At 49.9% G+C, this 14,720-nt stretch overlaps 1 protein-coding gene across 1 annotated transcript; it reads right to left on the reverse strand.

Annotated features, from left to right (window-relative positions):
• Positions 1-19: 19 nt before the first annotated feature.
• On the reverse strand, positions 20-6,537 carry LOC119096487 (uncharacterized). Its single transcript, XM_037219402.1, has 5 exons — positions 6,409-6,537; positions 3,324-4,230; positions 3,108-3,206; positions 2,168-2,341; positions 20-1,829 (listed from the first exon to the last, which is right to left on the reverse strand). Exons 2-5 carry the CDS (start codon positions 4,226-4,228, stop codon positions 1,646-1,648), a joined length of 1,362 nt encoding a protein of 453 aa, XP_037075297.1. The 5' UTR covers positions 4,229-4,230; positions 6,409-6,537; the 3' UTR covers positions 20-1,645.
• Between the last annotated feature and the right edge of the window lie 8,183 nt (positions 6,538-14,720).

The raw sequence follows: 14,720 nt of genomic DNA on the forward strand, positions 1-14,720 counted from the left end.
CACCCCCCCCCCTCTCCTCTCTCCAGCGGTGGGAATGAAAATGACTCGGCCATTCAAAACCAATGTGCACCAAATGGTGTCACACCACAGAAAATGTATGCGCAGACCAATGGATCCATTTCCTTTAAATGCCATGAAATGATGACAGTACACATTACCCCATCTTTGATATTCTCTGTAAATCACCGCTCGCCTAAGATACTGCACTGAAATGCCGGCTACAAGTGGACCGCAATTGGTGTGGCGATCTTACAACATGGCGTGATGCAGAATGAACACCGTGGTGTGAAGCAGTCGGTAATCAAGCCGTTAAAATGGCGAATGTTTCTTCAATCTAACCTCAAAATTTCCCGACGCTAGTGGAGTCAATGTTAGCTCCAATTCCCGCGGGTATCATGCTGTCAAAGACAACTCACATCTAAATATCCAAACTTACAATGACCCGAACCGGGCGGGGCAAGCCACACGAAACTGTTCAGGTGTCTGATATCAAGTCCTATCGCTGTTGGCACGGATCATCGCGACGTCCGATCTTACGCGATACGTAGTGACAAAAATAGCTGCGATGCTGGTAATTCGGAGCACGGAATGGCACTAAAGACACACACTGAAGATTGCCATCGAACAGCCGAAAGAAGATTTAATTGCTCGCAAACATATTGCTTCATAATGGTATGAAAACACCCACGTTTGACATGAGATCGAGAGGAGGGAAACCATAACTGACATGATATATATATATATATATATATATATACATATATATACATATTAAGTATAACTACCAATGGTAACTGGCCATTGCCACCCCATATGGAGCACTATGGCGTCTTCTTAAGGCCAATGCTAGTCAAGCTTTTCGGAGCTCTTCGAACGTAAAGCACAAAGTAAAGAAGACATCAAACGAGTCAGGAGAACATGAAACAGCTTTTCACGCAACTGACTCATAAATTATTTTGCCGTACCCTAAATCCGTTCGAACTGCTGCCGTGCCATGGAGCTTTTCAGTGGCATTGGCATGGCTATTGGCTAAAGCTAAATCAAGTGTACATGCAAATCATGATATTGACACGGAAAGCATGAGCTTCTTCGTCCTTAACCTTCACGTTCCACTCACAAAGCGTAATGGGAGACAGAAAAGAAGGGTGCGTTTAGAGTAAACATTTTACCAACTTTAAGAAATCATTGGAAAACTGTCATGATGTTAGAAGACCGCAAATTAAGTAAGCAGCCATGGGTTCCACTCTTTTACGTTTCCTCGTGGGAAAAACAGCACTGAGGACGTCCGGTACTTGCATCAAGTGGTGGTATCTGATGATGATGTTGGCATATGTGAACAGTAATTTATAACCCTTTTTATTTCAGATGCTAACAACTTATTCGTCGAACTGGTGGAAGAAAAGTGCCAGAATGGAGCGCGAGACTTCATTTGACACAACTGTCAAGGCGGGAAATAAAAACCTGCACAAATCCTGGTCTTATAGACATCAAAACAAAGAACCTCAACTTCCTTCAACCTGTTCCAGTTTGATTTTTCGACTGCTGTCTAAGTGGTTGAAATCAAAAGAGGCTCTTTAACATTCCACTTTGAAATGCCCGTGATCCCAAAGGACGGCGTGATTTCGTGACAACGCCTCCACCCAGCCTACACCTTCAGCCTCTCTAGCAGCCCAACAGTGCCGGGGGCCCTAACCTGTCGATCAGCCAAGCTGGGAATGCGACGGTGAAAGTTGCTGGGCATGAAGACCACACAGCGGTGGCCCCGGCTCTTGAAGTAGTCCAAGGCGATGGTAAGGCCCTTCACTGAGCACGTCTGGTTCCGACCGTGCCTGCAAGGCCGGCCGGGTCAGTCACGTCCCACACTCAGCTGCGCGCTCCACACACGGCAGACGGCGGGAGCGCTGGTCTGGGTCCCACGCCGCCACCGCTGGTCTGGGTCCCACTTACGTGCACGCCACACTCCCTCCTCCTGCCGACGTACCTGTCAGCCCGCCGCTGGCCCGGGCCCACTCACGCGTGCGCCGCACGTCCTCCTCCCGCCGACGTACCTGTCAGCCCGCCACTGGCCCGGGCCCACTCACGCGTGCGCCGCACGCCCTCCTCCCGCCCACGCACCTGTCAGCCCGCCGCGGCTCACCCAGTGCCGTCGCTGACCGGACCCACTCACGCGTACGCCACGTTCGGCCCATCGATGATGACCGGCCGCTTGGCCCGCTCGCCCAGCATCTGCGCGAACGTCCGTCGGAAGTCGGCGTTGAACTGGATGTCGGCGGCGGGGGCGCCCGGCGCGCCCCGTCGCTCGGCCGACGGGGCACGCGGTCTCGCAGAAGCGTGCCGGTCCCTGCGCAAACGGCATGGACGCGAGCGTGACGAGACGACCGTGCGCAGAGCCGGGGAGCGCGGCGTGAGGTCTCAGAAGGGAACAGGCATGGCATGCGCGGTACATGTGAAGTGTTCAGTCCGGCCCCCGCCAGTTTCGCACCAATGCTAAGTCACATCGCAACGATGCCTGTCCGGCCTCTGCGACCAAGATGGGAACCATTCATCTGAAGCATAGTCGCCTGTTCTCTGAATGAGCCCTGATGTAAGACTGATCACGATTTTGGGCCGTAAAACAGCTGTTTTAAAGCAGCACGGGAATTGAGAAAACGAGCGCACCCATTATTCCAAGCAGACTTGAGCTGGCGAGACCCAGACACGTTTAAGTCATCGCGTCAGACAGCGCGCGAGTTTGGGCCTGTAGATCCCCAGGGACAACCGCATGCAACGCAGCGACAAGCGACGCTCGCTTGCAGTTCGAAAATTCCGCGTGACCTGCGGGCTTACTTACGAACAGTAACGACTTCTTGGGATTCCGATCCCTTTTAAACTTGAAAATATATGACTAGCCAAAGTCCCGGGCAACGACTGACTTGTCCAAGCTACGTTCTCCTCTGATATGTAATGTTGCTCCTTGCGCAATAACACATGAACATAGACGCCACCTCTGTTCCCTACACAAGAACATTAACGCTGATGAAGCCAACAAGCAGAAAGTATAACGTTTCCAACACCCGAGATGACACAGGCAAACCCTGAGAACAGACAGCTTCTCGGAGACAGCTTACCAGCGGGAGCGATGAGGCCGTTTGGGCGAGCGCCCGCGCCGCCGGGGCGTGACGCCAGCCGACGACAGTCGAGAGCGCCGCTTCTCCCGGGCACGCGCGCTGAGCGGTGGCGCCAGGGTGCGCCGCGCCGCGCGCAGCACACCCTGCAGGCGCCGCTGGGTGGAGCTGGTGCGGCGCAGCGGGCGGCCGCGGGCGGGCCGCTCGGCCGAGGTCGGCTTCGGCGGCGGCTGCGAGCCAGCTGCCTGGCAGGTCGGGCGAGCCGTCGCCAGCGGCAGGAAGTCGGCGCTCAGGTCGGCGGCCGTCGCCGGCGCCGGCTTGGCCACGGCCGGCGTCATGTCCTCGAAGAAGCCGGCGGCGCGGCGCCGCACGGCCGGCGTGCTGAGCGCGTACACGCGCCGCACCTCTGTCACCTCCAGCTCGGTCGGCGCGTCCTCCAGCGTGACCACGTGCGGCGTGTCAGCCAGCTCACCGTCCTCCAGTGTCACCACGTGCGGTGTTACCTCCACGACGTCACTGTCGTGGCGGCGGCGCGGCGCCGGCGTCGAAGTGGTCGGACCCCTGCGGGTGTTGCTCCAGAAGGAGTTGGAGGATGGCGATGGCAACGCGGTGACCGAGAACACGCTGTCGTCGCCGGCACGAGCTCCCTTCGAGGGGGAAGCGCTCGTGCCCGGCCGCACCGTTGTGGTCGCCTCACTTGGACCAACATCAGAGGCAGGCGTGATGGTTTCGTCCGATTTTTCGATGCCAGAGGTCTCCTTCACCACCTCACTCGACTTAGAAGTCGTCGCGGCCTTCTCGGTTGGCAGACCAGCATTCGAACTTACTGAAGTTCCTACCCGCGTAGTGCCCACAGCCGAAGCCGACTCTCCCACCGTGGCGCCTGTTCCTACCCGCGTAGTGCCCAGCGCCAAAGCCGACTTCACCACCGTGGCGCTTGTTCGCCCATCGTCCTTCAGCGCGGAGAAAGGCGGCCGAGATGACCCCTTGCAGCACACCTTCTCGAAGACCACCAGTATAGAGTCATCGGCCTCGTCGTCGTCGATGATTTCCGGATCGGCCAAATGAAGGGAGGCCCTCCGACTGTAGGGACGATACCGCAGGCTGCTGCGTTTGCGACCCATCCCTGCAAAATATGATGGCTATGAGCAAAATGTCATGGGGCACAGAGGGCACATGCCCTCCCTAACAAGAAAGGGCATGTAGTTCACCAATGTCCTTTGTATTCCTGTCCTGTGTCCTGTCCTGTCCTCAACATTTACAAAAGGTCTGTACTGACTGGGAAATAATCAAAATGAGCCCTTCAAGGATTGACAACCAAGATGTTTACCCTACCTACTGTTCAAGATACATCACACAGAGTATTGCCAGAGCACTAACTACCTTAATGCATTTTTATTTTCAAGAAAGGGCTTGATCTGACAGACCTGCAATGCCTGATGAGGAGTGTCACCACCAAAAGAGTCAAGGGTGTGGAGAGATTTTTGTTCAGATAGGTTGATTCCTCTCAGGCAGCATGTCATGGAAGCAGAGACATACCTGCAGTAATGGCAGAACTGCAAATAATCAAATATAAGACAAAACAAACTAATAGTTGAACCTATTTCAGATGTTCAAACTCTGCACTGACCACATACCAGGGAAACTCCTGAAACCCTTCAATTCCACACGTTATTCTTCACAGAGTCAATATGATTCAACAATTATAAATGAATAAACCAACGCCTGAGGAAGCTAAGGCTACCAAAGGACCAAACCAGAAGTACCAATTCAGAGACATGTTGAGGAACAAGTGGTTTAAAATATATGTACAAATTATTTCATTGGCTATGCCAGCACCTTCCTTACACAACAATTATAAAACATGATGGTTTGTCCATTCTGATGATCAGTCAGTTGGTTAGAGCCGCTCCCAACCAACCCTGTGATGGGATGGGCTTGACTTTGTCAGGCTTGCTATTTGCCCCTGACGGCATGGCCTGCAGGCCCGGTGGCAGCGGCCACAATAAAGGTCAGATGAGTGTTAGAGGGCAGGACAGACGCATTGCAGCATAGCAAACTTCGCCACCAAATTCTGCCATTGACCGGTAAGGGGTGCAATCAGATGGTAGGGGCAGGGCTAAAGCAACAAGTGCTGCTTAAGGTGTGGGCTCTGCAGATGTATTTGAATCCTTCTGAGTATGCCTCCTGATGAAACCAGAGGGTCTGGTGCCAGCAACATGCTCCATGTCACAAACAATCAAATTACCTTTGGTAATAACGTGCATGTATAAACCATTGAAATGAGGGCATTTTAATTCAATTGAACACTAAGTATGCCTTATAGTTCAAAAGCATAGTATGATCTGAGAGTTATGTCAAATTGTGTATCAACAGACACACACCTATAGACCATCTGATCTCCTTTGTACGTCCTTTACAATCCTCATTCCAGGCATACACCATGTCTCATTCTAAGGGTACCTGAGAGCCATGGGAACATGATAATTATTGGAGCCTAAGTGTAGTAATGATTATGCTTTGAGGGTACACCAGTCTGTGCCCAAACCAAGCTGGATTGCAATGATTCCAATAGCATATTATACTGACTTAAGTTGTGATGACCAGTCATAGCTTATTACAATACAGATACTGGGTGCCAAATCAAAATGGTTTTCATCATGGCCACTGAACCTGGTTAAAAATCTATACTAACTCTCGTAAGGCACATATAGGCACATGTATTAAGGCACATACACAATATCAGCACCATGGGTCCTTGGGGGCCATACATAGCCAGCCTCAGGCCCTAATGCTTGATGAAAGGTGCTAAACACCCAACATCAAGCTCTTATGCTTGATTGGAGGTCCAACATTACCTAAGGGATGTTCCACAGGTGCACAGGATGCCCAAGAAAGGTGTGGGAAGCCCTGCTAGCCCAAAATAAGTCCCCAATTAGAAAGACTGAAACCCCACCAGGCCAGGAGCTTTGCTTCAATTATATTTCTCATGTCATACCAAAGTAAGAGAACTTCTGAAAGTGGGCAAAATTAAAATACTTGGATTAGGGCAGTAGCAGGCCACCAGGTCTGCTTGTTCTCTTGGAGAGGTTGTTGATGTTCACCTCTGACAAACAACAGGAACCAACGCGAAATATGCAAGTCCATGTTACTCATGTTTCAGATACATTAGCACCTAAATGTGGAGCAATTGCAGGAGTTGCAAGTATTCTGAATACTTTTGACCCATGCCAAGCGGAAAGCTTTCGGTCGCAATTAAACCGTGATTAGCGAGCTGTAAATCAAAAACACATGCCTTACACACCTTGCGGAGTTTGGCTTTAAATCTCACGAACACCGGACGATCTCATACGGAGACCCGCGCAGCTCAGCTAAACGGAATTCAAATGCCTCGCGTCCCCGTCGCGCGTGTGTTCATGACATCGGTGATTCCTGAGACCTAAGTGGGTAAATGAAAACAGAGGGCAGGGAAGAGCAGAGGATAACACAGATGTTATTGGATAACCTTGGTCAGCTGGTGCTTGTTAGTAACTTTTTTGAGAACAACTACCATAAAATAGACTCAAGGAGTATTCTAGAATAAAATTATCGAGTAAACAAACGTACACACGCAAATTAAGATGATCAGTGAAATAAATCGTTTTTAAATTGAGATAGCTCGCAGTTTCTTCCGCCAGCTGACTTCACCTTTACCCTCGACCAGCTGGCGTTTTTTCGGAAACACAAGTTGGGAATCGGTTGCTGACAGATCTTTCTGGCGTACAAATGTTATTGTTTTGGAAGAGTTTCAAGCACATGTATCTTACACCAGCTACGTCGGAAACAGCCATGCCCACAGTGTGCATGGCTAAAGATGGACATTGTGTGTTTGCATTAAACTAGCCCTACACGTATAAGGGGCAGGAATATGGCTACGGAAGGGGAAAAGGAGTGAAGGAAATGTTCCATACTTGAAAACATCGAAGGAAACAAGAGATGTGACGAAATAGCTCACCTACAGTATAAGTACACTTTTCAGTGGAAAGGCCACTGTAGGCGATACAATTTCTCTTTTTAATAGATGTGCTCCTCATTGCGTCATTGTTTGATTACGTCATCACACCTCGCACAACACTGAGGGACAATTGACGGTCGTTATACGTTGGAAATCATGCTCACGGGCGTCAGATGTGGACGAGTCGTCACCGGCACACTCTACTGATGCGAATGAAAGAACGTGTGCGATTGGCTTAGTGGGTAAGCGTCTGTTACCGAGAAGAGCATTGGTTGAAGTTCGAATAACCCCGCGTCACAGGAATTATGTGATACTCCCATTCGGAAAGCCGAATTGCGCCCCGAAAAGAGGCACTGTTGTAAACGCCATAGGGGAGAAATCGAACCCACAGTATAACGTTGCGTTGATTCGCGGGATAGTAGCTTCAAGCTCGCATATATTTGTGGCGAAGCGAGCGTCCCAAGCTTTTGTTGCATTCATTGCACAAACATTCTAGCACATTAGTGTGTTGCAAACATTCGGAACACACGTTGGAAAAGCAAGACAAGTAAATGCGTTTCTTTCATCTTCGTGAGCATGTAGTCAAATGATGGTTCTCCCGCAAGTAGGCAAGGCTTTTCAGCTAAGTTTCGGCTAATCGAAATTATGAGCTACTGAGAAGGATTTCGAGAGAACTGGTATTATTGGTCAACTTCTACGCGCCCAATGTAACAATAAGTTAAAAGTGCGGGATATGTGGACATGTAAGATATGTAAAAAATGTGGGATATTCCCTGCAAAGAGAGTGTCCCACTTTTGGTGCATGTTTCAAAAACATGCTCTAATGAAACCACAGGACCAGTTACATGTAGTAATAGCTTTGGGTGGTGCCACTGCAGCGCCGTTAAGACATAGCAAGAACATCAATTTTAATTATTTTTTTAGTCCAAATTTCGCTGTCATTGCTTTGTAGCATTACTGCGCTTCCTCCCTGCGGTCGCGACCACCGTCGTCATGACAACCGCCGTAGCAACTGCTAGTGCGAATAAAAGAACGTTTGTGGTTGACCCAGCGGGCGGTAAGGACCTGTTACCGGAAGCGCATTGGTGGAAGTTTGAACCAGTGCGTCGCTATTGACCATATGATGCTCCCATTCCCAAAGCCAAGTGTACCTCGAAAAGAGTCACTTTGTTAAGCGGCATATAAAAGACCAAGGAGAAATGATAGTCATCGTATAAGGTTTTGTTGAATCTGCGGGGCTAAAGCGTCATATTCCCTTATACTTTTGTCAGAAGAGGGTATTCGAAGCTTGCCTAGCATTTATTACGCAAACATTTTGACGACCTAATGTATTCCAAATATTGCAGAGCACTCGTACGTTGGAAAAAGCGAGGTATATATGCACGCCACTCATACACACACACACACACACACACACACCACACACACACCCACCCACACACCACACACACACCCACACACACACACACCACAACACACACCCACACACCCACCACACACACACACAACACCCACACACACACACACACACACACACACACACACACACACACACCACACACACACACACACACACACACACACCACACACCACACCACACACCCACACACACACCACCACCACACAACACACCACACACACACACACACACACCACACACCCACCACACCACACACACAACACACACCCACACACCACACACACACATCACACACACACACACACACACACACCCACACACACACCCACACACACACACACACACACACCACACACACACACACACACACACACACCCACACAACACACCACACACACACACACCCACCACATATATATATATATATATATATATATATATATATATATACACATATATATTATATATATTATATATATCACATATATATATATATATATATATATGTGCATATATGTTTATTTATTATAAATCAGTAAATACGGGACACCCCCTCCAAGTCTGTGCGCACCTCTACAATGTGGCGTACTACGTATGCATGGAGCGTATGCATTTTTCCAGATCATGGTTAGCCCTGTCTTTTTAAAGGCCAATCATTTCGGAAAAACAGGCTAACTAAGGAAGTTGGGTGCTAAAATACCATACAACAATATCAGGACGAAATCAATCTGGTATATTCACGGCTAGCCACTGACAGGCACCCTGATCGATCAAGAGTGCCCGGCATGTTCGCAGATAGTAGTCCGAACCACCACCGTAGGACCCTATGACAAGACGCAAAGAGAACAGGGCTACGCAGAAGGTTCATTGGGCATCAGGTGACCCGCATGTTGACATATAGGGCTCGAGCAACAGCGCAAGGCCTCTGGAGAGCGCAATGAGCCCGAAAATCTTCCCATTCAGCACCTTTTTCAAGCAGTGAGGAGTCAGCTTTGTCTGTTTATGGACTCTTCACTTTTGCTTGCAACTGGTCTTGGTCATCTGCAGGCCCAAAAACGTTCAGTTCTGTCATGTTTGGTGTTAGAAAGCTGCTTTCATTCGGCCAGTTATGGGCCCCTTCGAAGCACATGGGTCCCCTCGGGCCACAAAGGGGGCATAGTCTCTTGCCCTCCACCCCCTCTGCATCCGCCAACGGCGCGAGCTTAGTAGATGGGGCCCCGCCAAGAGCGCAAAGCCATCCATTTAAATAAGAACTGCCCAAGACATAATATGAGGGCCCGGGAATGATCGAGTATGCTCGATCACGTTAACAGTTGGGGCCCCGAGAAGAGCCATCCATTTGAATGAGAAATGCCCATGACACAATGTGGAGTCGCCCAGAACGATCGAGTGCACGCAAGCAGGTTGACAGATAGGGTCTCTGACAATATCGTATGGCCCTCCTTTCAAATCGAAAGTACCCAAGACCCAATGCAAATGGCCCACGAACGATCGAATGTGCCCGAGAAACTTATCAGAAGGGACCCGACAAGAGCGTAAGGCCCTTTATTGAAATAAGAAGTATCCAAAACCCAGTGTGGAGGGCCCCGAAAGATGGAGTGTATCCGAGCAGGTTATAAGATAGCCCCTGATAGGAGCGTAGGACCCTAAGTTGAAACACCAAGACCCAATGTGCAGGGCCCCGAACAATTAACAGATTAACAGGTTTGGGCAGGTTCACAGATAGGCAAAAGCTTAGGCCCCCTCCCCCCCCCCCCCCAGTCAAATCAGACGTGCCTACTTATCAGATGATACATGACAGGAGCATAGGACCGACATTCAACTACCCAATGTGCGGGGCCCCAAACAATCCATTATGTCCGAGTAGGTCAATAGATGGGCCCCGACATGAGCGTAGGGCTTTAAGCAAGTGACAGAGAATTGGAAGGGGTCTAAATCAATGCAGAGGGTCCATGAGCATATCGCGAGCATGTTGGTAGGTTAATCGAGACCAACGTGAATTGCCCCTCAGCAAACGACGAAACCCGGCCAGATTAACTTATGGGGCCCCGCCTACAGTGTGCAGAGCCCTTCCGGCGAATGGGAAGAGTATGCGGAGCGCCCCTGATTGACAAGAGCGCCCCGGCACGCTAACAGGAAGGGCCCAGCAACAGCGCAGGGCCGTCCGAGCAAATGTAAAAAGAAAATCAAGTGTCACGTGGAAGGCTTTTTGACGACCGGATTCACTATGCAAGTGGGCATATACGTCCTCCAGGAACAGCAAAGGACCTCTGGACGGCGTAATGAGCCGAAATAAGTCTCAATCACCGGCCTGTCAATCCGTCGAAAGACTTGTTCTACTCGTGGGCCCTTCACTTTCGCTTGCGACTGTTCTTGGTCGTATAATAACCTCATTCAAATATATACCGTCATTCCATTGGCTATGCGTCATTCAAGGCCAAGCAAAATATAATTGTCGAGGCGTTCATATCTGTGTTTGTGAGCACGATCTCCAGGCAAAAAGGTTGTCAATTGGCTTTCATTTGATGTTGTGCAAGGTGCAATGACGTAATCAAACCATGGCGTGTTCAGGAGCATATTTACGGTTAATTAAGCCTACTTATTTCTGGCACGGTGGGTGTGGCTGTGTGCACATAGCACTGCGGAGCACTATCTCCCCACGACGTGAAGCGGTCGTCGGTGAACAACATATATAATATCCTTGTGATCCCTTTCACGACGTTACGACGGGCGGACCCCGCATTGTGTTGAATCTCAAACTATCCATGCAGTATGGCTTTTCAGCGTCATCTGTACAAGATACAAAACGAAGATCAAGATAAAAGAATGCGCCGAAAATGCAATAGCATGATAATCGTGGGAGCAATCCACAGACACCTATGCACATAAAGAGTGAAAATTGCTTATCAGTAGAATTTCCCAAAAGCAAATGCAGTCAGGAAAAGAGCGAGCGGCCCTCGGGCCCTCAGTGCCGCCATCAACGCACGAAACACAGATAGTGTCGGACGCTCACTGACGGCCGGAGGCAGCTGGTTCCACGAGGTGGCAGCACGGTAACGAAGCCCCCTCTGTGTGGTCAAAGATTTGCACCTCGGCGGTCCCGCCTCGAATGAACGGATGACCCAGCGAGACACCGCGGATCGAGGGACAAACACGCGACGAACCGTCAGCGGGCTGAGCTGGTTGTGAAGAGGTTTACACACTTTATGGAGGTCCCTCTTTCGTGCAAGCTGCTCTATTTGGCCCCAACCCACGGATGTCAGCGCCCCCTAAAAACCCCTTGTATGCCGGCCAATAAATTGCAATATTTTTATGGGTGTTTGTTGTATAGTGACCCGTCTTCCTGTGCGCGGCCCTACAAAACTAGTTGTGCTCTATAGGTACGCGCATGGAGCACGTCTATTTTCTCTAGGTAATTTTTCATTTTCTCCAGGTAACTGAGCCAGGCCTGTAGACACGAGCAGGCAGTATGCCCTAGCGCTCGCAAGCACATGTTGGGCCTTTGGCCGCATAGAAGGGTCCTTCTGATTTCATCGCAACAACCAACGATCAATGTAGAATTGTAGAGAGCCCCGGGCGATGGAAAGTGTTCCGGCCGATGACTATTTGGGTCCCGTCAGCGGTGCCGGCCCTCCGAAAAAGGAAAAAAACAGAATGGACAGCACTTGAGCGATCGAGCCGCGGCGGGGCAGCAAAGAGGCTCCCATAAACAGTGTAGGGGGCTCAGAGCAAGCAAGAAGAACCTGCGATCAATGTGGTGGGTTTCTGAACGATCGGAAGTACCCCGACAGGTTAACATGTAAGGCCCCGACCGGAGCGCAGGGCCCCCTGAGCACTGAGTATCTTGGTCCGTTAACTTATATGGGCCCAGCAACAGCACAGCACCTTCCGAGCTATTGGCAAAGCCCCGAGACGAATGTGAAAGGTTCCTGAGCAGCCGAGAGAACCCCGGCAGGTTAACGTATGGGGATCCCAACAACAGCATATAGAGCATTTCGGGCGAATGGGAAGAATCCGCGGAGGTATCCTGGTCAATTTAGACTGCCCCGATGTGGTAGCAGATAATGCCCCCACGGCAGCGAAGGGCCCTAAGAAAGCATGTTAAGAGACCAAGGGTAACGTGGTAGGCTCGTTATTATTATTGTATATTATTATGACCCCATTGACCCAGTTAGTGGAGATGTAGGGACACTGGTAACAGCGTAGGATAGCGTCATGAGCCTCAAAATTTTCGCCTCTGAAATCAGTGAAAAGTTATCTTTGTCTGCTGATGGGCCCTTTACTTTTGATTGCGATTGTTTTTAGTCGCCTTGGGGCCCAAAGGCGTCCTATTCTGTTATGACTCTTGTTAGGAACTGTGCCTGTTCAGACGGGAATGGACCCTTTCGGAGCCTATGGGCCTCTTCGGGGCCTAAAGGGGATGACCCCGTTCTCCCCTCTCTGAATCCGCCACTAGTCCTGGCCGTTTAACAACTAGGGCTCCCGACAAGAGCGTAGGGCCACCCAAGTAAAGGCAATATAGAACACCCAATGTGGAGAGCCCCCGAACCATCGAATGCACCCGAGCAGGTTAGAAGATGGGGCTCCCGACGAGTTCGTAGCGTACTCCAAGCAAATGAGAAGTGCCCAAGACACCATGTGGAAGGCCCCCGAATGGTCTAGGGTGCCCAAGCAGTGCAGCAGATGGGCCTCCGACAAGAGCGTACGGCCTCTGCCAGTGAACGGAAATGGGTCACTGGCAGAGCTATGAACAATGAGCGATGAGCGATGAGCCTTAGACCAACCTACAGGGCCCATGAACATATCGCGAGTGCGTCAATGTTTAACCACTACCAATGTGAAGGACTCCTGAGCAACCGAGAGCACCCCGGCAGGTTGAAATATAGTGCATAGAGCTTCTCGAGCCCAAAGGGACTTTAACCCGGGCTACAGCGTATAGAGCCTTTCTGGCAACTGAGAAGAATCTGTGGAGGTTCCCTGCTGGACAAGGATACCCCAGCATGCAAGTGGATAGAGCTCTGACGGCAGGGTAGGAGCCCTCCGAGCAAACATCAATAAATCAAAGGCAACGTGGAAGGCTCCTTAGCAATCGGATTGCCCCTGCAAGTGGACATATAGGCCCCCGGCACAGTGCAGAGCCTCTGGAAAGCATAATGAGCCTTAAGATTTCCCAATCATTACTATATAAATCAGCGAAATCTTATTTTTGTCTGCTCGTGGGCCTTTCACTATTGCTTGCGTTTCTTCTTGGTCACCTGGAGGCCCAAATACGTCCAATTTTGTGTGTTTTGTGTAAAAATTATGTCTGTTCGGTTCGGCCGGCTGTGAGCCCTTTCGGAGCCTTTGGGATCACTCGGGTCCGGGAGGGATGGCCCCGTCCCCCCCCCCCCCATCTGGATCTGCTACTGGTCTTCCAGTACACATGTACACATCACAACCTAAATTGCTCTGCTCGGAAGTTATAGGACTCTATATTTATAGGATCGAACTGGGATCGTCTTATTACGAATTCATTGTCACACCATTGAGCTTACTGGGCTCTCACACACATGTGCACTTGCGTTACTGAAAGCCAAGCACCACCTAGTCCTTCCAAGTGCATAATAAGATCCGATGACGGATGGAGAATACAATGTTCAGAATATCGTATAAATGCTAGAATAAAGGTCAGACGGTCCGGAACGATCAATAATTGCATTCGTAATAGCAATGTCTCGCGCGGATTCATTTCATAACATGAGGTAATGGCTTGGTTTCATCTGGAAATGATAGCATAGTAGCACCAAAATTCCCTTTTAAATCTGCTCAGTTTACTCAGTCTTGTACGTAGTGTTATTGAAAAGCTCCTTTTACATTCCGGTGCGCCGCTGTCTGAGCTGCGGTTGTCCACCGTCTCCGACAGCGCCGATGACTTCATATCATTCTGTGGGAAAGAATGACGTCCATAGAAAGGCTAAAAACAGACCATGTCGCTAGTTTATATGACGCAAGAAAGCTCTCTAAAAAACCTGCTCGCTGTATCCATCCATCCGCAGTAAAACGATTTTTCAAAACGTCATGCCTTCTCAAATGAAGTTGCATGAAGCTTTTTGCCGCTCTTCTACGGCAAGTGAAGCTCCACTTTCAGAGCCAGCATTCTGTTTCCTAATGTATTCACATTTATTATGATGTTTCGCGTAAATTTAGCTGTGTACAATGCGT

Source organism: Pollicipes pollicipes, unplaced genomic scaffold (genome assembly GCF_011947565.3).
Source record: "Pollicipes pollicipes isolate AB1234 unplaced genomic scaffold, Ppol_2.1 Scaffold_4295;HRSCAF=5057_pilon_pilon_pilon, whole genome shotgun sequence".
Lineage (NCBI taxonomy): Eukaryota > Metazoa > Arthropoda > Thecostraca > Pollicipedomorpha > Pollicipedidae > Pollicipes > Pollicipes pollicipes.